The following is a 22,251-nucleotide window of genomic DNA, read 5'->3' on the forward strand; positions in this document are numbered from 1 at the left end:
CTAATTTTCGTCGTAGTTTCAACGTGGCCTTCATTATAAAACTATCACAATGAGCTTGATATGTTTAGTCCATGATTGAGAACCTTTTAGCTGCTTTCTAGAGTCTCTTTGTTGCGTAACAAACCGTATGATTATCGAACTGTGAAAAAAATGCCAATCAGTTTTGAGTGAAGAATAAACAAATTATAGTTTAAACAAGTAGGCGAAGATGGCGGGGTGGTAGAGTCAACCGGTGACGCCATCCGTGATGAAATTCAAAATTAGGCGCGAGATTTAAATGTGGAAACAATTCGTTAGACCTAAACGAGTGGCATTAAATTAATTAGATAATTGAGCTCGATCAACCGAGTTCATTTTTGATAGTTAATAATGACATCATATGATCTTTCATTTGTAACTGCAGGATATAAATGATTTTTTATTATTGAAAATAGCATTAGCATAGTTATTATAATAGTACCTAGATAGTGTCAATTCTTTCGTAATAAATATACGTAAAACTTTAAAAGGCGATTACAATATTTACGTGCGTTACACGTCTGCATTTAAAAATTGTATATAGAAAGTATCGCGCTCAGTACCGCAAAATTTGTATTTTTTTTTTCTTACTATGGATACACACAAACGCGTACCTAGCGTAGGCGACGGTGTAGATAAGTATATTAAAGCCACGAGTATTTCACTTCAGTTTACCATTAATTATATATATATACTTATACATGTATGTATGTATAATCTAAATACTAGTTTAAATTCGTGGTATAATTATAAAAATTTATCGAACGTTAAAAAGAATTCAATTACTAATAGATACACTACCTGGCGTGATCGAATCTCGAATACATATACGTGATGAGGGATGAAAAATTATGCCGTATAATGCATAAGTTATTTCCGGGGTCGGCCACTTCGCTGCATGAAGCAACCCTTGAAGGAATTCAGTCTTACGTCAATTTCTCCCTCCTCCAACTGCGAATAAAATAAGATCGTTGTGAAGCTTGAGCGATATGAACTTTTTTTTCCTACGGTTCGCTGTGCAGTGCCTACCTGGTCGGGAAGGTAGATCTCCTGGTAACAGGATGGCGAAACGCATTCCCTGATGCATCGCACCTTCGTTATGCTGTTACCCTGTTGCTGCAGCATCCTGCAGGCTCCGCTCTGCTCGCAGGCCTGTTCGAACTCCCTGAAGAGCAGCTCCTGTTTCAAAGAGAAAGGATACAAATGAGGACAATCATACTTCGAGCAAGTAATATTATTTCCTGCATTCAAGGAATAGGAGGAATATGGTATATCGTATTACTGTTAGGCAAGTTTCGTCTTGCAAAACGGAAGTAAGTAAGCTTGATGCTACCCCCGGTGATAATGATTTCTACGAATTTTTTTAGGGAAATTTGGACATTTCGTACAATTATACATAGTTTCTCATGAAAACTTGTACATTTTCATGAAAATTTGTATTCTTTCAGTAAAAAAATCTACAAGCTGCTGCAATTTTTAAAAATTTACGAAAATTAACAATTCTATACGAAAAACTAGGCATGTATTTACATTTTTTTAAGAATTAATACGAATTTTGATCAAGAACGTTCGAAATTTGAATCAAGGACGTTCGTACAGTATTCCTTTCCAACCGACTCCGGCAGGTTGTAGGAGGGTAGGGCGGTACTTCGAACCAGGTGCATTGTTATGTCTGGCGCGGTAGCTGTTCGGGGACAATTGGCAGGGCGATGAGTCAGCAAATGAGGGCCAGGCAGGCACTTTTCATCTCTTTGACGACGAGTGCCTAATTTGTTTGTGTGTACAAGCACGCCGCCGCACGCGTAGGAGCGGCGCATGAACGGCCGCTTCGCCGAGAGTAGCGAAACGGAAACGAACGAGAAAGACAGAGAGAGAAAGAGATGCCTCGAGCGCCGTTTCAACCGGATGAAAAAACGGCGCCGTAGTCGATGAACACTAAGCACAAATCCCGCGAGCAGAATGAACTGGATCCACGGACCATTGGGCGGATCGCAGAGTTAGTTCAGGGATAACCAGTTTGATCCAGCATTTGTTGATAGCAAGACACCGGCAGGAGTAGCCGGCATAATCGCGTCTCGCATCCTAGCATCCCATTGCAAATATAAAACACCGGGACCGATCGACGGGAACATCAATAAGCCCGTAGTTGCGGGCCTTGGTGGATAGTCTTCCAAAACGAACCTTCGAGAATGTCGAGGATAACCGGGCTCTGGCCCCTCCTGGCGGTGCTGCTCGCCTGTTGCACCCTCTTCGGTAAGTCAGACTTTATTCAAACGTACGTTCACGCATATCGTAACTCATGTCTGGATGATTTAATAGACGGTTCGACGGCCATCCAGTGCTACGAGTGCAACAGTCACACGGACAGCCGGTGTCTCGATGACGTTCTTCCGAACTCGATGAAGACGCAATGCCACGACCAGCACACCTTGTGTAGGAAAATCGATCAGATGATCGAGTTTAAGGTTAACGGACGTACGTTCAACTTGCGTTATATACCCTACGTCATTTCCTCGATGATCCGATGATTCGGTCCGACCATTTCTTACTTCCAAACTTCTTGTCAATTTTTGGCATTTTCAAGATTCCAATAACATTAGTGCAACGGCTCAATATCATCTTGCGACGTGGGCTTCACGTTTCGGAACTTGTACATTTAGATTCTGATTACAGTTCCCGAGGATAGACGAATCGTAAGATCGTGCGGATGGGACGAGTCAAAGTACAAAGGCGAGTGTTACGACAGGAGTGGATTCGGTGGTATACAAAGGGTCTGTTCGTGCACAGGTGATAATTGCAACGGCAACGGTCATCATTCCTCCTCCTTGGTTAACGTCTTGTTATCATCCGTCGCTCTGTTTATTCTAACCAGAGAGATATCCGCGTTCTAAGATTCGCAGCTCCGACGCACCCGTTATACAATATTGACGCCTAGAAAAAAAGTCACTCACGTCAGGTTTGTTCTTGTCTTTTGGTTAGTTGTTTGTTGCAGTTTTTTTTGTGTATTTCCAGCAAGTAATTAACCAAAACTCTATACATCTCTATAGTGAAATATAAATTATTTTCATTCAAATATGACGCGGAATAAAGAGAGTTTTGACTATTATTATTAACAATACTATAGTGTTCTAAAAATTTTCAAACAAAAAGTTAATCAGACAATGAGGAATTGTGTATAGATTAGTTTTTAACCTTAGGAGGGTCGGCCTGGCTCTTTCAGGAGTCAGCAGATAATTCGAAAAAATATCGAATTTCAAGGGAAAAAAGTCGGCCCTCTAAAGGTTAATATACCAGTCAATAACTTAATACATCACGCGAATTTGCAACGATAATGAAAATTTATATCAGACCAAATATATCTGTATCATATCTAAATATACCTAGACGCATGTACACACAGAATCTGAGAGTGAATGAAATTGTACCTGTAATGTACGTATAATGAAAGATGTTTGTATTTTTGAAAGTCAAAAATTTTATAAGTATGAATGTATATATATGTGAAATAAAAAAAAAATTTCCGAAAATAATTTGTGTCCAATTGTTTTTCACGTAATTTCTAAGTATGTTCTACATTCCGTGAAACACATGACAGAGGAGATGTTGAGAACTCTATGAGTAACCTTACCGGGACTTCGACTCGAGCCCTCGAAATTATTGCTTATACCATTCGGTTATGGAATATGAAACTTGATTATATACATGTATGAATCGTCAATCATATGTTGCAGGACTAATACTGAAAAAGTGAATTTATTTCGAAGGCTACACTGTTAGAAAAATCTACCTAAGCATAATGTCCCAGCAAGTCCACTTTATGTTTGTGTTATTAGCTACATTTCTGTTGGTAAATATGCCGCAAATTATTGAAATTTTAAAATTTAACTTGTCATATCAACATTTAATTTGTAAAGTGTCCTTTTTTTTTCACTTAGTAATATATTAAAAAATGGATAAAATCAACCCAAAAACTGGAGTGGATCTGCTGTGACATGTTTTTTCGAACCGTGTGTAACGTACTTATGTGAATGACGATTCCCTCTGCTCTCAGAACCGTGTAACAATCGTTTTATCACAGAATTGTTCGGTGCATGTTACGTTCTCACTATAAACCGGAAGTAACCTGGATAGCACGATGGTGAGGCTTCTTTGTAGCTCACTCAGTTCAGAGGAGGGATAATTCGCCGGTTACATTGTCCGACGCATGGTCGCGGATTGGGAATAATCGGCACAGGACTATGATTCAGTGTCTGATGATTTTTTTTCTTCCTGTCCGTTGCGGAGCGCCACGCGTTGCCAGTTTATTAGGAGTGGCACGCGAATGGACGATTTGCGCCGACTCGACGGGTCAAGTCAGCGAGGATTTGAAACAGTCCTCGGAAAAGATGTGCTCTGGCTTTGCTCATGCATTTGCCAAGTATCTTTCGTCCGGTTAGATGCTGCACTTCGTAAAAAGTCTCTCTTGACATCTCCCGTGCACCGATCGGATTCCCACCGACCTTAATAAACCCGGTTGCTCGAAGGGCAGGTAGACGGCGAAGTGCGGAATGATCTGGACCCCGCGTAACCACTTGACCAATTACTAAGTTCAGAGGTGACCAGTTCAATCCAGTGTCCGTTGATGGCAAGACACCGGGTTTCGCCTGGTGCGATGCCTCGCATCCCCGGGTCCATCCCACGTCCGAACAAGGAGCACTCATCACCGGCATTCACGATAAGCCGGCCGTTCGTTGGTCTCAGTAGACGTGAAGAAGTTTGTAAGAATGCTGCCGGGAACGAGGATGGTCCTTTCACTCATGTTGCCGATCCTCGTCTGCGCCTCGATACTATTCGGTGAGTCTGATTCCGCACGCTCTGCACTCGTCGCCAATTGTTACAATTGTGTCTAATTGATTTTCATGCACCCGCTAAGGCGATTCGAGTGCCCTGGAGTGCTTCGAGTGCAACAGCCACATCGACAAACGGTGCGCCGATTCCGTTCCTCCCGACTCGCTGAAGAGAATATGCCACAACAACGAGAACGGCATCAAGTACAGCTTGTGTCGGAAGATCGATCAGACGGTAGATTTCTCCGTCTACGAACGTGAGTCCTGCGATTTTGCATCTGCACATCCCACACCCCGGATCCTTGATTAAGTCGAGATTTCGACATCCTCAATGAGCTGTGCTTGCGATTCCAGTGAAACCGGAGAGACGAATCATAAGAACCTGTGGCTGGGACGAATCGAGGTTCCGAAATCAGTGCTACGAAAAGGGTGGATACGGGGGTTACCAGAAGGTCTGCTCGTGTTACGGTAACAATTGTAATGCCGGAGATGGCCACACGCCCATCTTCTTTCTCGTCCTGTCGTCATCTTTCATTCTTGGCATCCTCACGAGAGAATTGTATACTTTGTAATTTGTAAGACTGCATTGCGCACTGTACAATCCGCAAGTCCTTTTGCTGCATGCGGTTTTTTGATGTTCTTGTCGTTGCTTTTGTTCGTTGTTTTCTGTAATCTTCGTCCTATACGTTTTAACGAACAAACCAAATCATTCATCTATTAAAACATTATGTACAGGTGTATAAATTATTATATTCGTCAAAACAGTGCAGGATACAAATACATGATCAGCTGTTATTGGTATACACGTGTACCTGTGGTTGAAATAGATTTCTTTCCGCCCCGTCACCATACCTATTCTGATAGAGTGAGAAGATATTTAGCCTTCTTACAGACGCCACCCTATACGCACTGCAGGTACTAATTACGCTGTATGTAATACTTCCTTCGTACAATGTATGCATTGAGATCATCCTCAAATTACGCAACGCGTCGGGGGCGGGTGTCTTGTGAGTGGCGTGAATACCTCGTTCTGAAATTATGATTGGCACATCATTTACCGTATTAACAACCATTAGGAAATCAAAAGTATAAACCCTGTTTAACAGTTATCCAGATTTATATTTATATTGGAGAATTTGGATGTTGTATTCTACGTTGAGAAAATCCCGTTTTGAGTCAGTGCGAGGTAAATTCGTACATGCGTGCGAATTTACAGAAAATCTACGAGCGAGTGATTCAGTTACGCAATGAAAAAATGTGCCGACAAATACTACAAATTGAAAATAAATTAAATTTCCAAAAATGGATTGCTTATCTACTTCGAGGAAATGATTATCAGGTTTGTTTTTTAATCGCTGAAACGCAAAATAGTGTCACAATTCTGAAATTCAAATTGTTGATTCTGATGGAAAAAATATCAAACAAGAGTCTATATCAATCTGGGATACTTTCCGTGTCAGTGTTACGTATTTCGTTTCATGTAACATAGAGCGCTGTACATTTTAAACATTTTTTGATTGTCAGTTCAAATTGTAGCGCGTGGAGCTGTCGAATTAGTCACACTCAAGTTTATAAACTTGTATTTACAATTAGGTATCACGATTAGGCAAGAAGGTCTGCATATTTTTATTTTATTACGCATGTCAGCGAAGTCTGCGTTGGACTCGTTCGCATGAGAACTATTAATAATTCATATTTTGATACACTTTAATCCTACGTCCCATCGCCGTCCCATTGCATATTAATTCGTGACTGACAAATGAAGCTATATCACTCAAAGCATGCTGTGCTGGGTTATACAAATTTTTTAACGTCAAATTACAAATAATAGCTGGACTTGTTAGTTGTAGAATAATTTTCTTCTTTCACGTAAAATATACATCATCAGTTTTTCATACTACATATACGTTTCAGAGAATGTTCAAATGCTTTCTCATCGATTATCAAGATTATTTCAACAACTGATCCTTAGCTGTCGTAACCCTAAAATAGTGGTGGCATCATTGTTCAAAAAAGCGAAGTGATACTCGGTGCAATTTTTACGCCGCAATATTTATGCATTGTAGATAAAAAACGATGTAAATGATTTTTAACTTTTCATCATTACTTCTTACATTTACCAACTTTTCAACACTGGCTCTGATTTTCTTTCCGTCCGTTCATTCGCATCGTAGTACAGTCATATGAGGTGAAAAAAGGAGTAAACCTCAAAATTGAAGATAATAAGCTATAAACTTGGGTAAATCTTTGTTTTGACATTCTATAAATCAGGTGAAAATTTTTGTAGAATCTCGTGTACGCGAGTCAAGATATTCGATGTAAAAGGTTGCAAAACCGGTTTTTCGTAAATATCTTGTCTCCTTTGCTCTAAATGACATTTGGAGTAGTTTGCAAAAGTTGTAGAGCATAAAATTCTCTGCAAATTTGGTCTGACGCAACGTATTATACAATTAACCGTTCTTGAGATATGAAGCTAAAAGTAGGAAGCGCTTAGCCGTAGGTATGATAACGCTAGGTCAACCGTGGAATGAGTTTCATTATTAATAGCAGGCATGTGGCTTATATAATAATCCTCTTGGGAATTAATTAGTAAAAAACCATTAATTATAGTAGATAACTAAGGTTTCATCGTAATTACAATATTTTTAGTAAATAATTAACTTTATAAACCGTAATAAGTAATGGATTCCATGGTCATCTTCATCTCCACGTAATCCTGGCATGGTTCAAGCGACTTTCTATGCTATTTTTATACTCATACAAATCACCTAAACCATCGATCAAATATATCGAGATCGACACTCGCTTTTGTTTCTGTCTCCGTAAACTTTTCACTGATCTGTATAGATCGGTGTAACTTCTGCATAGAACGCTGCCTCTCTATGTTATCTTTAGACCTACAACTTTCTATTCGGACGTTATGTATCTGTGGTCTGAAAGCCAGAGGAAGAAAATTCTTCGTTATTACATAAGTACAACATATTATACACATCATTGATTGCACTGAAGTAGAGCTGAAATGAAAGCTCTTCAAACTCGTATTCTCGAATTTTGCAGTTAGTTGTGAAATGGAGGGAAGGGGGAGGGGGGACATATCAATGAACCCTAATGAAACTCACTCAACTTCAGACTGATTGATTAATTATAAAAGACCCAACTTTCGCTTGACAATTATAATCCAAATAACTCTACGGACCCAGATGATAAAACAATTATCTTCTACGCTTATACAGCGAACAGAAGTTCACTGTTTTATCATCGGGGTCCGTAGAGTTACTTGGATTATAATCGTCACACCAGAGTCAAGTCTTTTATAATCAGCCTCTCTAAACTCGAGTGAATTTTATTAGGTGCCATTGATATGTGATAATATTGTCGCCGTCTAGTCCAATAAGTCTTCTCTTCGCGGTAAAGAGACTGCGTCGGCTCGCACGTGGGTTTATTTTTTATGTACTTGGCCTGACCCTGTTGACGATGAGTCTCTTGATTAGGCACCAACGTTATCAAAGTGAGATAGTACATTTTATTCTGTTTGCGGTTTCTAATAACTTAAATAAAGTTCAAAGATCACTATAGTTTATCCAGCGTTTATCCAACATTATAATATAACGCTGAGCCCTCGTATCGTCCATTCCGAACGAGTCCGTCATTCGTAAACCGTGTTCAGAGTTCATAAAAAAATGTCGACGCCAAGATCAGCCAGGCTCGTGTCTCTGCTGGCGGTGTTCCTCGTCTGTTTCTTCATTGGTGAGTCTGATTTTCCACATTCGTCGCAACAATTGTAATCCACATTTTGCGGTATAACATAAGGTTCGAGGGCGTTGGAGTGCTACGACTGCAACAGCCATATTGACCCCTTGTGCGCCGATGAGATTCCACCCGAATCGGCGAAAAAGCCTTGCAACGAACTTCCTGGTGGTTCTGGGTACACCCTGTGTCGCAAGATCGAACAGACGATCGATTTTTCAGTCAACGACCGTTAGTCCGCATCCTTTTTTTTATCACGCTCTTTATTTTACGTCGTCTGATATGCCAAGGCTTCGAAAACTTTAATTGACCTCTTAATCGCAGTGGAACCTGACAGACGCATCGTAAGGATGTGTGGTTGGGACGAATCCAGTTACAGCAACTCGTGCTACGAGAAAAGGCCGTCGCCAGGTATCGTACAGAAAGTTTGCGCCTGTCGCTACGACTATTGCAACGGTGGTGGTTTTTCATCCTGGTGATCCTTACCCGAAAAAGCTGGTGCAATTTTACCGCAGGTTCAAATTCTTTGTTCGTTTCATTTTTTCATACATGAATAAAGTACGCAAGTAAAGGGAGAAACTATGACGTTGCTGAGAATTGTCAAGTTCAATTAAAGCGATCTTGCTGAATCAGGAGAGCAAGAGAGTTCTGTCGTAAAACTTTATTTCTAAACTAATTAGAACTAGGAGATTTTCTTTCCCACGCAAACGTACGAGGCGAAAATTACATCTGTTACGAAAATTGAAGACTGAAGACAGGCGTGATTGTTATGCTGCTGTCGTATTATCACGTTGTGTGGACTTAACCCGACTAGATATCAATGAATATTATTATACGTATAAACTGTTTCCCCAGACTCGTTGGGTCAAATGCCAAGATAGCGCATGGAGATATACTCATGCGATAAAATGTACTATCCTGCGATAAAAATGAACATTGATGTGAACAACGTTTTGTTGGGATGTATGCATGTGTGACGCATTTCGTAAAATCATCATATCCGCCGGAGCTGCATGTGTGCAGTTATAATTAACATTTAGTTACGTATACCAAATTTGTAAAAATGACAGAAAACGATATTTTTTTGCACTTCAAGACTTGTTTTTACTTCACTATTACCCGCAGTAACGTTCCAAAATGTCTTTAGAATTGTTAAACGTATCGTGCGCAGCGGCAAGTACTGTAATTTCAAACAGATAAAGACGTGCATAAAATGATAAACCATGCAGGATAAGGCCTGTCCCAAAAATATAGGTATGTATGTACCTACAGACATACAACTTTGCGACGTGGTTATGATACTATAGTATACGGCGCGTAAAAATTTCGTTCATCTTGGCCAATTCAACAATCTGACTTACGTTTTTTCCCGTTTCCTTGTACGGAAATTCCGGAAACGTGAACGTCTTCGAGGTCCCCTCGGCGGTTCGTCCTGTGCGAAGTTGACCGAAGACCAGCAGGATAATCGCGAGGACGCGGGGCGTCGCGGCCGCCATCTTTTCACCAACGGGATCAATAAGCGTACGGTGGCGACTCCAGTGTTCCCGGCGAACGAGATACCGACGCGCCGAAATTACTCCTTACGACTTTTCCACCGCTCAACCCCCGTCGCCAGGTTTTCTTCAGGTCAAATCTGAGGTCAAATGTCAGTCTTCTTTCCCGGCTCTCTTTTTCAACCTCCATAAACCAGAAGTGGATCCGGCTTTGATCCCCCAGCATGGCCCTTATTATACCCATTCACGTTTTCCTCTGCGTGTAAAGGGGGAAAAAGAAACTTGACAAAAACTGTAAGATTATACTTTGTTTCTCTATAATTTTTCGAGTACGGACCTTTTGCGCGTGGTTAGAATTTTTCGCACCTATTCGTTCTGCGATCGAAATAGCCATTTTCATCCATCTGTCCGTGTCGACATTACATTTTCGATGGCGGCTGGGATGTGAGTAAACCGTATTCAGGCGTGACTACGCATGCATGAAGATGAAACAGTGAATGCAGGCGCGCTGTCCACAGTGCAGCAACAAGTTAATCTATAGGAACTGGAGCAGTGGGAACGGAGGCGCCTGATCGGGAATCGATATTCATAACCTCGATTCGTGTGGCCCATCAGTGTCAGTCTCTGAACCACACCGTGCGCCGTCGGCGAGGAATGGGACGAGGTAGATAATCGTGTGGGGACTCATTCGGGTGTAGCGATGTATGTCTTTCTCAGCGGTCCACGGACTGCAACAAATGTATGAAGGGAGTTTTAACCATGCATTAATATCCAGTTTCAACTGTAATACTGTAAATTGTAACATATTATATAGATCTGCACACCATTGAATCACCACTCATGGCACATATCTAGAATTCTCTATATACGCGTGCAATGCGGTCAATTTATAACTCTAGTCACCATCCAGGTGTAACGTCTGACGAAGCATTACAGCGGTGGACTCGACCCGGAGTAACTAGGGTTCTAATTAAGCAGATGGTACACACCGCGACGTACAAATGGACGGATAGTACGTACCTCCTATGTCACATGATGGATGAACTGTGTACACACGCATATTTATGTAGTTCTGTGTTCCTATATCCGCGCAGAGTGAGGACACAGGCCCGGAGGCCACGTTCAGCCATGGATAATACATACCTATACGTGCAGAAGTGTAACTAACATCAACAATAAGAGCGAAACTGGAAGACAGGCACTCTCGCAACTTCCAGTTGTACCCCATCCTGCAGGCATCTATACTCTGCATAGTCAGATACATAGGTATAAACGCTAGGCACACAGGGTGTTCCTGATCAAACGTAAGTTGTACATAGGTTTGTGGGTATAGGTACAGCTGGTTGAGTTTTCGTCATAGGTACTCTCTTTTGCCCTCCGCACGACATCGATCACGGTCCCTGCAATGTAAATAAAGCGTGAAAATAAAGGTAATTACTCGGTAAAATCGACCGAATTTCATCGTACAGACGAATTATATCGGCGGACGTAAATTGTACCTACGTGAGATTGTCAACTCAGCAGTTCAAAGCCAATATCTTCGAATTTCAAGAGGCCTGCATCTGACTCAAGAATGACTCGAGCTAATTAAGTTTAACCTCTCCCTCGTTCTTCTGCAGGAGTCTTCAATTCCCGTCGGCTAGGATGATCGGCGCTGCGCGGTGCCTTTGCAGCTGGTATATTCAAGTAGTAGAACTCGGTAACAAGGCAGGCGTGGACTGCAGGAACTGACAGCTCGGCCCTGCAATTTCAGTATTATTATACACTACCTACTCGCACATCCATTAGAGCTGAAATGTAATTTGGAATCAACATCGTATCTAGGACACGAACGGCAACAATGCGTACCGTATGACTTCGTGTACATATTTATATTGTATAAGTATGCACCTTATTGTCAAAATGATTGATTATACTTCAATAATGCTCTGCTACGTCTTTTTCTAAGACCATAGTATCAGTCGCTCTGACCATCGATCATTGAATATAATATTTCTTTTACATAATTCTCATTGACATGAACTTAAAGCTGAATGCAAGGACCCCATCAAGTCCTTTATATACACCGCTCACGCTGCTTTTGCCGCGTCACCGTCCGTGTCGTTCGTGACGCTCTGAAATTCCCATTCGCTATATTATACACCAATCAAACTTTCTAAGGACTATACAATACGTCATATTACATGTATATAAACATGGGTATATGCAGATGGGCCCAGCCTTTGTCGGGAAGAATTATTCCGAATTCTTGAAGGCCGTATTGGATTATTCGACAAAGGTGAGCGCGTACCGAAAAAGATACAACCGTGCAAACAGGTGTGGTTTGAACTTTCGAAATTAATATAATTTCCCCGACTGTTTTATACACCCACCCGCTTATATGAATATTTGTTTCCCTGTGTTTCCGAGCTTTAATCAAAAGTAAAGGGCGCACGTTTGTTTTCAGCCGGTGGGCTCCAGCTCACATACATATAGCAAGCCCCAAAAGCTCCGCCCGAAACTTTATCCTTCTTCTATTCCCGCTTTTCCTTTTTGTCTTTTTTCCCGTTAACTCGTGAGTTTTCTCGACGATGCGAAAACGGCGAGACTCGACGATGCGTTCGGGCTGGGCTACCACTTCGAGGAGGTTTAAGATAGGTAGGCAAGAGGTGTACCTACCGACATATTATTGATCTGCTTCAGCCCCCTTGCCCTCCGCCCCGCGCACCGTGACCTACCGATGCGATAAAACGGCTCCGTTCGCACGCGTCGAACCGATCGTCGAACGAACGTGACCTCTGCTCATCTTACATACTTATTACATACCCGACGTTTTTAATGCCCTCCTCGCTTAATAGATTTCCTGCAACAGGCTCCTCTCGCCGTGATAAGAGTTCGATCCATCGCCTCTGTCGCAGGTCCAGCTGCAATAATGATAAAAAAAACGCGGATCATGTGGAGCGTGAACTGTTGTATTTTTTTTTAGTTTTCTACGACATACGCTATCGAGTCCTGGTCTTATAAACATCAGGATTTCAATCGAGAAGTGTTTTAATTAGTATTCGAAGTTGAGAATTTACGCGATTGCGTTTCATACCAAACTTGCTAACTATAGGTAGATAGGATTATTGATTGCCATTACCTCGCCTCGAGAATCCATACCCGCTCGATTTTCTTATCTCTGCCATGTTTTGCGAACTGTTCCTGAGGGATTCGCGACATGTATATGGCGATGAGGGTTTCCGCAGACGGGTTCAATTCTGTCAAGTTGGCTCTGGTTAGGATTCGGCTGGTAATATTTGCGCTGCTGCACTGTAATGATTGCAAGAGAAAGTTTGCGGCTACAGTTTCGCTGTCTTGTGTAACATCATATTACATGTATCATTACGGCGGTGAGCATCATACTTACAGAAACTCGTATTTCTGTACTTACCGCATGGTACGTTGAAAACTTGGCAAAATGAAAAAACCAGCCGTATTTCTATCCGAGGGCTGCGTAAGCCCGCCAGCACGCGAAATCTGCGACCCTCTGAAAGATAAACGGAATACGTGCCTTGAGAATCTTTTGATCGTGCAGGTTATACGCACACAAGACTGCGGGAAAACATCGCCTCAAAGTAGTCAAAATTTTCATCAATCCTCACGCGGCTAAAAATTTCTAGGTTTCATTAAACAAAAGTTTTCAAATTGGTCACAAATTTGTTGCTCAGAATTCAATCGTACGTTCTGATTCTTTCAAAGTACAATATTTAATGGTCGGAACAAATGAATACGCGCGGGATAAAATCGATTCGAAATACGGAAGCCGCGTTTGGCAGGCGATTGTTTATGGTGATTTATTTTTCAAGGTCGAACAAGCGTCGAGTATTAATGGCTGCGTTTTATTTGCCAACTTCCGGAAAGGAAAGGCTTAGACAAAGTTGCTGATTGACTAATTTTTCGCCAGAGATCGATCAGACGAGTCCTTCAGTTCTTTCGTTTTCACAAAATGTGTCAAATAACACACATCCGACGATGCGTACTACAATTTGTTGAGTCGGTAAGGCTGGTAAACAAATAAAAATATGCACAGCGTGAAAGTCGGATCGAGAATCCCAATCTGGTTCGTTACGAAAGTCGAGTGGGTACAGCGAACAAATGCCATTCCAGACGAGAGAAAGAGGCGAATCGTCTGAACGACGATACAAAAGTGTGTAAAATTTACTGCGTATAACTTATTCCTTGACACCAGTATCAACTAATCCAACTCCAAACGTGAGAATCTGGTAACCGGCTCATTCAAGGAAACTGCTCAACCCGCCAAATATCCCTAGATGAGGTACAACAACAAATATCGTACGAGATCCTCGTGAGTACGTCAGGATATCTAATTTTTGTTACAGGCGATTCTTCGCGAGTAGGGTGAGAGGCGACGGACCTCGGAGTTCGCACCGTTTCCATGAGGCGTCGCCTTGGTGCGCGCATTCGCGGGACGCGGTGCCGCGCTTCGAGGTTCGAGCGAGTCAGTCAGTAAGTTGACATTATCAACGTGCCGCGTGTGTCGCGTCCGGTCCCGATGACCGCAGTCGCCTCGAGTTTAACGACGTTATAAATACGTACTCGACGATACCCGTAAGAAGTGAAACGAGTGCCGTCGCATCGCGTCGTGTGGTGTTCATGTTGTGATTTGTCAGTGATTGATGTGAAGTTGCCGGTTACCCGCATCGCTGATTCTTGATCAACGTAATCGACAGACTCACGGCTATGTATTCGACGCAGGGGTGACGGTTATCATCCGTGCCGCGATGCCAACTTGCAGTGCGCTTTGCCTTCCGTAAAAATACGAGATCTGGATTCATCGAAGCTGCTGAGAAATCAAGAGAGAATCTTTGAACTAGCTGCTGTTCAACCGTCTCGCTTACAGAGGAAGAGCTCCGCATCATCAATTCTGGACTATAAATACACACGCCACCGTCACCGTCGTCATCGGTGAGTCGTTTGTGTATACGTATTGTAATAAACGTTTGATTCTCTCGAGCCTACGCGTCGCGATCCGAAAACAATACTTTCGGTGTTCAAAATCGTTCGAATACCGAATACCGGCTCCCGATGTTCTTATGTTTCGCTCAAACGTCGCAATCTTCACGTGGATCGAACATTTATACCCAGCGAGCGAAGGACAACGCGTTCGCGAATCGCGCTTCTCACTCACGTGCGAAACTTTGCGATCACCTGCAGCTCTCGCAAGAAGTTTACTGACTCCGTCCTCGACGCAGGTTTCGATCGAGTCTAACCGGATTCCTCCAGAGTTCTTGTTTCTCGATCGATTTCGTGTGCGTGTATTTACCCGTACGCGCGTGACTCTGGGTCATTCGCTCCGGCACGCGTTTAGCGTATGATTTATCGTGTCTGGAAAGATTCGAATATCCCTAATTCAAACTCCTGCAAACGCTTAGTGAATGTACAAATCGAACGAGTCTGAAGTGAGTAGCGTTATCTTAACAAAACATTGGTGAAATAAATCACTATTTTCTTATTTTCACAATGATTTTTAAAGAACTGTTATTACAAAATATGAGAGTATGTTTTGTTTCATTACCGTTTACCGAATTTCAAACCATTCGAAAATCGCGATGTAACGGTTTTTCCTCGGCATAAATCGTTACGGCAACGTGTTACTAATTTCAACACGGTCAAAACGTTGGAAGGTCAGAGGCGATCCTCGTTTTTTTAATAATACGTCCTTATCTCCGACCATTCGGTGTTGAATATGTAAACACAATTCAAGCCCGCACGGCATCTCACTCGATTATAGCCCATGCACCATGAATAATATTGAATTTTATACGCCTCATCTGTTTTTGTACCGACGTGAAGTTGGCGCGTTGTTTGCCTCGCCGATTATTTTTTCCAATCCAACCGCCTCCTAGCTATTGTGTATACTTGTATGCTTTTCGTGATCGCAACACGACCTGCCTCAGCACGTGGAGCCGGTTTGAATTTCATCGTATCTCTCTTCTTCCTTTTTTCATTTGTTACCGCGTTTTTTATGGTCGCCGCCGGACAATCGGTGAATGCGTTTTCTTGCTTCTCTACTTTTTTTTTTTTCTTTTCACACACTTCATTTACAGATAAGAAACAACGCGACACCAGTTCACTTGCGTATGTATATAATGTATAATTGATGCAGAAACGTTGCTCTCGATTTCTTCTCCTTCTCGCTTGTAGTAATATAACGGTGACGACTTATTCGGCTGTGACGACGATGGCATCAATTTAAATCATTTCACTCGCCATGTGGACGACGGTATCAATTTTTTTTCTTTTCTTTTTATATCGGTCAAAGTTATTTTCAGTCCCTGGATGTTAAAAATCCGTTGCCAGATATCTCTCTCTCTGACAACGAGTCCAACTGTTTGTAATACAATCACGAAACACTCGTTCATTTTCACGAATGCAAAACAGCAAAGGGGAAGTAAATTTTGTCTATAATATGCGATATTTCAAGGGGCGGGACAGCAAATAACTTTCAATTATTCAAGCAAGTTCAAAATCATGTAATCAACCGTTTGTAAATGTTACGCTATCGATATCGCTTGTCTGTCGTTTTTTTTTTATTTTTCTTCCTCCCCTCATCACTTTACAACGAAGTTATTGCCGCTGTTGCTGTTGCTGTGGTTTTTACGATAACGCGAACGGCATACCTTATTCCTTTTCTCCGTTTCCTTATCTTGTTGCGATATTTTATTGCAATATGCTTGAATGGATATAACAATGTCTACAATACATACGTATATAATATACTCTTATGCATATTAACGAAACACAATGAAATTCAAATATGTATGTACACATGTACACACACGCGCACAATAAATTCGATTCTCGGAATGATGCGTGTATAAACCGCCATTGAATCATGCTTCAGCAACTATATCGTAATAATAACAATAACAATAACACTTCGATTCAACACGACACAACGAACACAACGGACAAATAAGTAATTCTCGTATATTTAAAGAGCGAAGTCGACCAGGCATTTTGGCGGGACGTATATATGTATTAACAACAATAATAGTAACGATGACGATAACGATCATAATGTAGAATGAAGTCCTCCGAGTGCTTGGGGATCGTTTCAATGGCCGGTATCGATCCGTTCTGTGGAATTGATAAAAAATTGTCTATAATCATCGTTTGATGTCAGGTGCGCGGTGCGCGTATTACTTGTGTGGAATTTGTCGAGTCAACAGATACGTTGGGTACTTTTTATTCCTTCTCGTATTACAGTATATTGTGTATCGCGTAGCGTGTGTGTGTGCGTGCGCGCAATGAGATCGTTCGGAGAGTGAGAATGAGAGAAAAAAAAAAAAAAAAATAACAACAACGCCGACACAACACCTGATTACAGATGATGTAGAAAATCGTTTATCAAGAGAGTTTAAAATTCACAGCGTAAACAGCTTTGAACAGTCGAGTAGAGCAGAGAATAATAAACGAGAATACATTCGGCGAGTCTCTTGTGAAAGAAGCTCAAAGTTGTGGGAATAATAAGTATCAGATATCGCGGCGATGAAGATGAAAAAGAAGGAAAAGGATGATATTACAGACTTCCCGACGGTGCCTGAGGCGGGGTAATCGATTCGATCCCCGCACCTAAATCGATCCTTTATCTATTCGCCAGCTCTTTGAAGTACGAACGATAAATTCATTCGCGCACCCTGTATCGATATGACGTATAGTTATATCCAATCCGCTAATGGAGAATCTATCGAAACTCTCAACACCGTTTGAAATTTATGGAATAATGCATGGATGCATAGAGAGAAATGTTTACCAAGTGTGTAATAAACAAACGTGGATAAATATTCGTTAGACGATGATATCGCTACCGTCTTGTTTCCCGTATTTAATTAACGAGTCGTTAACGCTATTTTAAAACCAATCCTCGGTTATCTTTGATTAACTTTGTAATAATCGACCAATTCACGCGCGCGCTCCTACGGAATGTCGTTTTTTTTGTTCCCGGGGTAGAAAATGGGGCACGAGAAGAAGGGATGGCGATGTATCGTAGATATGGGGCATTCCGAGACAAATTAGCAGATTCTGATTTCTTTAAATCGGTTCTTTTTTCAAATTTCTCGGTATAAATTGACCGCGGAATCGTGTTATTTTCATGATTCCGTGATCTGTTTTCGTATGAAAATCGCACTAAAAAATGATTAAAATTGAAGAGGGTGAGGTACTAAATGGGATGCTAATTTGACGTGGAATGCCCCATGTATATATACACACACACACACACACACAAAATTGCTCCGTAAGACGGGGTGTATTAAATCATTCGACGTTAAAAGTTTTTCAAGCCTTGTTTAAATTGCTACTCACTCGCCATAATCCCCCCTCCAAACCTGTTTAATTTAAAAAAAAAAAATAAACACAGCAAAGCAGAAACGGATTTCAAAATTTTCATTTAATTAGGCTTACGAAAGATTTTTAACATCAGTTCGGCATAAATTATTTATAATAAGTATATTTGAATGTACATACGGAGATTGATTCGTGATGTGAATGACAATAATAATAATAATAATGGATGGTTTTTGTCAAATATACGATTCCTTCCATTTTTTTTTTTTCAATGTACATGTTACATCTCGATCATGTGAAACGCGATCCCAACGTAAACGAAGAATATCCTCATAAATCATGACATTTCATTTATTCTTCTTATTCCATGTGTGTCCATTGCTAATTATTATCAACACGTATCAATTCGGTTCTATCCACTTGCATTAATCTTAACATCGCAAACACATGTCCCAATCAATTTTGCAATATCGTCGAGCTTACGGTTTTTTCGGCACAAAAATCTGACGTCTCTCAAATTTAACGCTAAAAATATATCCGAGGTCCGAATATTGCGTTTGCCGTTGGTCAGCTTAATCATTCGTTTTAATTACAATTTGTGGTAAAAGAAAAAAAAAAGAAAGAAAAAGAAAAGAGAAACAATCGCTTTAAGTGCACGTAATTAGTTATCGCATATTATTAGGTTTGCAAGAGAAGAACGGTGATTGTGCTAAGAGAGAGAGAGAGAGAGAGGTCTGATTTATATATATATATGTATGTATCTATGGGGCCTGACTTTCCTTAACGAGACTAATTTGCCCGGGTCAAACGCGAGATATCGGGTTAATTCTCTCTCTCTCTCTCTCTCTCTCTCTCTCTCTCTCTCTCTCTCTCTTCTAGTCGTCATAATTATTCTCCATTTACTTGGATAGATTTCAGGCATTATCGGTACTCACAAGTTGCAGCCATACACAGGCTTTGAACTTTCTAATCCAGTTTTTTTTTTTTTTTTTGTTTTTTCCTTTTCTTTTAAATTTTTCCTCACGACTTGTCCTCCTCCACCACCTCTCTTGCGTATAATCTTCTTATCCCGTCATATTTTAATTTCTCATCATCTTCTTTCCTCTAACACCTTTTTTTTTTACATTTCTACGAAATGTGCACGATGTAAAAAAGAAGTTTGTCACGTTGACGATTTTTCAAATTTGTTTAACAATAATCACATAGAAGACGAATTGAACATCCCGTAAGTGATAAAAAAAAAAATTAGGGTTCAAGGGTTTTCGACGAATTATTTGAAGCTGATTCGCCGGGCGGTTCAGAAAAAATTCCTCGTCACCCTGAATAACGACATATATATATATATTATAATGGTTCTTAATAAGTTTGTTTTTGAACTTTTATTCACCCAGGGTCTTAAAGGGTTTGAAATTGATGAAAAGAAAATAGGCTGGAAAATTCGAGCTCTCTGTATAAAAGTGATCTCTAATATAGTCCGCTTTGTGACGGATGTGTCTTTGTACGGAAATAATATGCAAAAAATCTTTTTTTTCTCTCTGAAATGTTACGAGCCGTTGACGAATATACCAGAAAATTATTGTAAACACATATTTTGTGTTGAGAATTGAATTTTCTACAACAAAAGCTCCGATGGGTAAAATTTGTAAATGAAAGCGGTTCGCGTGTTAATTAACGCTCAATATTCATTTTCCCGGGGTATTTTTCTTTTCGTCAATTTCCAAGCTTTTCAAACGCCGGCAGCATAAAAACTCAAAAACAACCATTCTCATGTATATTATATACATATAAACACACGCATACAAATGTGACGTTCGTAAGGAAAGCTGCATTCAGAGATAAACTGATATTTATATATATATAACGTTACAACAGGATAGCTTTCCTGCACAATGGGAGAAAGACGTATTTTCCGCCTTTATATTACGCGCGCGTAACTTCCTTGATATTTATTTCCTTCCTTCTTCATCTTCCTGCGTTTACAGGCTGTTCGTCTCCCCGAAAACTTTCACTCCGTTCATTTTCTACGCATACATTTTACATTCATACCTGTACGTATTTACGTATAACATTGTACGTAAATAATATTATCATACGTTGTACGTAATGTAGTACGTGTGTAATATGTGTACAAGTAGAGACGGCGGCGGTTCCCGGCTTTGAAATTAACACCGAGTCGCTGAAGGGCAGAAGTTGGGAGGGAGGGAGGGAGGGAGGACCGAGGTAACAAAAGGTACCTCGTACCTCACTGTGGGTCTACGGACTGAATTTTTCAAACGAGCACCGTTCCCTCACCCCCCCCTTTTTTCTTCTCTTCCTTCTCTTCCAGTTTCTCTCTGGCTGGTTGACTGTCGAGAAAGAGAGAGAAAGAGAGAGAAATGATGTGAAGGAAGGAAGGAGAGGAGAGGAACAGAGCGGCGTTCGCCTCATGTTTTATCATCCATTTTATTCGACTACCGAAACGGACGTCGCGACGTCGACGTTTTTCCCTGGAGGAATACGGAGGACTCGCTTTCTCCCCTCGTTTCAAGGAATTCTCTTTCTTCCTTCCTTCCTTCCTTCTTTCCTTACTTCCTTATTCTCCCTTGTACGCGGTGGGGCGTGACGTGATAAAAAAAAAAAAAAAAAAAAATGGCGGAACGACATGCGATTACTGTGACGTTGTTATCAGTTTAATAACAAATGAAGTTTCGCGTTATCGAAGAAATAGGAATATAAAGATTTTGCGAGTCACAAGATTGTTTTTTTTTTTTTTTTTTTTTTTTTGTTGCTTATTTACTTCTATCCTTACCACATTTGACCGGATCGATCGATTTACCAGTTGGACTATTTTATTTGTCGTTGTTGTTGTTGTTGTTGTTTATTTTTATTTTTTTATTTTTTTACCCAACCTGTTTTCATCGACACCGCGTTACGATTTTTAAATAATTTTTATCTATCGTTCCGACGTGTTGAAAGACGAAACGTCTTTTCATCCTTCTTCGTAATAATATTATTATTTTCTATATATATACACACACTTAACTGCGAATATAAAAAAGGGAGGAAAATTGACGATGAAAAATCCGAGAGCGGATGACAAGGTAAAGGGAAAGGAAAAAGGAAAGGAAAACGAGGAGGAGATTTCTCGAAAGTAATTGCTGCGACCCGTAAGAAGGCCCCGCCGCCACCCTCGTCATCCGGAACGCCTTCCTGCCTTCCTTTCCCCCTTTCCCCCTTTCTCCTAATTCATCCCTCTCACTTATCCCACGTGCCCGTCATTCGTAGGGCAGCAGAGCAGCCTTACCTCCGAAACCTGTAGCAGAGGGTATCTTTTTCAATCTGGGTGCAAACGCAGCCTATTATATTTATTTATTTATTTACTTATTTATTTACTTATTTATTTCAAATACGGGCAGAGCCCAATTACACGGTCGACGGAGATCAACGACCAAAATTTTCACAGAAAGACCGAGCGATTGATTTTTAACAATAATAAAAATAATAAAAATAATAAAAATAAATATAAAAATGAAAGAAAATTATAAAAAAAAACGATAAAATTGGTAAATCGTTTCATTCTCTTTCCTCTTGATTTTGTAAACAACCCCCCCACCCCCCTCTTCCGCTTATGTGCGCGTGTAAAGAAATAAACAAACGAATGAAAAATTACGAGTAAAGGGGCGAAGCGATTCGCCAATTTTATCGGTTTTATTTTTTTTTTTTTTTATTTATACGGTCCATTTTTTTTTCTACACAAGTATATATATGAATATTTTCACACGAATCAGGTAAACAACACACGAGCATGTGTCGTAAATCGTTCCTTCAATTTTTGACACTGTTATTGAAAAGAAGAA

The 22,251-nt window shown here is 40.7% G+C and overlaps 5 protein-coding genes and 1 long non-coding RNA gene across 19 annotated transcripts in view; 5 read left to right on the forward strand and 1 right to left on the reverse strand.

Annotated features, from left to right (window-relative positions):
- Window positions 1–408: 408 nt before the first annotated feature.
- LOC124304882 (uncharacterized) lies at window positions 409–10,785 on the reverse strand. Its single transcript, XM_046763621.1, has 4 exons — window positions 10,422–10,785; window positions 9,953–10,340; window positions 1,048–1,197; window positions 409–969 (listed from the first exon to the last, which is right to left on the reverse strand). The coding sequence occupies exons 2-4, from the start codon at window positions 10,085–10,087 to the stop codon at window positions 889–891; spliced, it is 366 nt and encodes a 121-aa protein (XP_046619577.1). The 5' UTR covers window positions 10,088–10,340; window positions 10,422–10,785; the 3' UTR covers window positions 409–888.
- On the forward strand, window positions 1,664–3,495 carry LOC124304879 (uncharacterized). Its single transcript, XM_046763619.1, has 3 exons — window positions 1,664–2,271; window positions 2,338–2,493; window positions 2,692–3,495. The coding sequence occupies exons 1-3, from the start codon at window positions 2,208–2,210 to the stop codon at window positions 2,907–2,909; spliced, it is 438 nt and encodes a 145-aa protein (XP_046619575.1). The 5' UTR covers window positions 1,664–2,207; the 3' UTR covers window positions 2,910–3,495.
- LOC124304878 (uncharacterized) lies at window positions 4,335–5,645 on the forward strand. Of its 2 annotated transcripts, XM_046763617.1 has the most exons (4): window positions 4,335–4,466; window positions 4,547–4,851; window positions 4,931–5,101; window positions 5,199–5,645. In XM_046763617.1, the coding sequence occupies exons 2-4, from the start codon at window positions 4,640–4,642 to the stop codon at window positions 5,314–5,316; spliced, it is 501 nt and encodes a 166-aa protein (XP_046619573.1). In that variant the 5' UTR covers window positions 4,335–4,466; window positions 4,547–4,639; the 3' UTR covers window positions 5,317–5,645. The 2 variants fall into 2 exon arrangements, with proteins under 2 accessions (XP_046619573.1, XP_046619574.1); XM_046763618.1 differs by having other exon boundaries at window positions 4,434–4,851.
- LOC124304881 (uncharacterized) lies at window positions 8,209–9,686 on the forward strand. The gene is made up of 3 exons (XM_046763620.1): window positions 8,209–8,591; window positions 8,652–8,822; window positions 8,916–9,686. Exons 1-3 carry the CDS (start codon window positions 8,525–8,527, stop codon window positions 9,068–9,070), a joined length of 393 nt encoding a protein of 130 aa, XP_046619576.1. The 5' UTR covers window positions 8,209–8,524; the 3' UTR covers window positions 9,071–9,686.
- A 50-nt stretch (window positions 10,786–10,835) lies between the features above and the next one.
- On the forward strand, window positions 10,836–12,090 carry LOC124304883 (uncharacterized). The gene is made up of 2 exons (XR_006908283.1): window positions 10,836–11,096; window positions 11,179–12,090. It is a non-coding gene; the product is annotated as an uncharacterized LOC124304883 (long non-coding RNA).
- A 2,438-nt stretch (window positions 12,091–14,528) lies between these two features.
- The window catches only part of LOC124306480 (RNA binding protein fox-1 homolog 2-like), a 119,189-nt gene continuing 111,466 nt past the window's right edge, over window positions 14,529–22,251 (forward strand). For 3 of the 13 annotated variants that reach the window (XM_046767252.1, XM_046767250.1, XM_046767253.1), the window contains exon 1: window positions 14,541–15,031. The gene's annotated coding sequence lies outside the window, so the exon portion shown is untranslated. Of the gene's footprint in view, window positions 15,032–22,251 lie in introns of all 13 variants that reach the window. The other 10 variants (XM_046767244.1, XM_046767246.1, XM_046767247.1 and 7 more) reach the window with 8 other exon arrangements.

Source organism: Neodiprion virginianus, chromosome 5 (assembly GCF_021901495.1).
Source record: "Neodiprion virginianus isolate iyNeoVirg1 chromosome 5, iyNeoVirg1.1, whole genome shotgun sequence".
Lineage (NCBI taxonomy): Eukaryota > Metazoa > Arthropoda > Insecta > Hymenoptera > Diprionidae > Neodiprion > Neodiprion virginianus.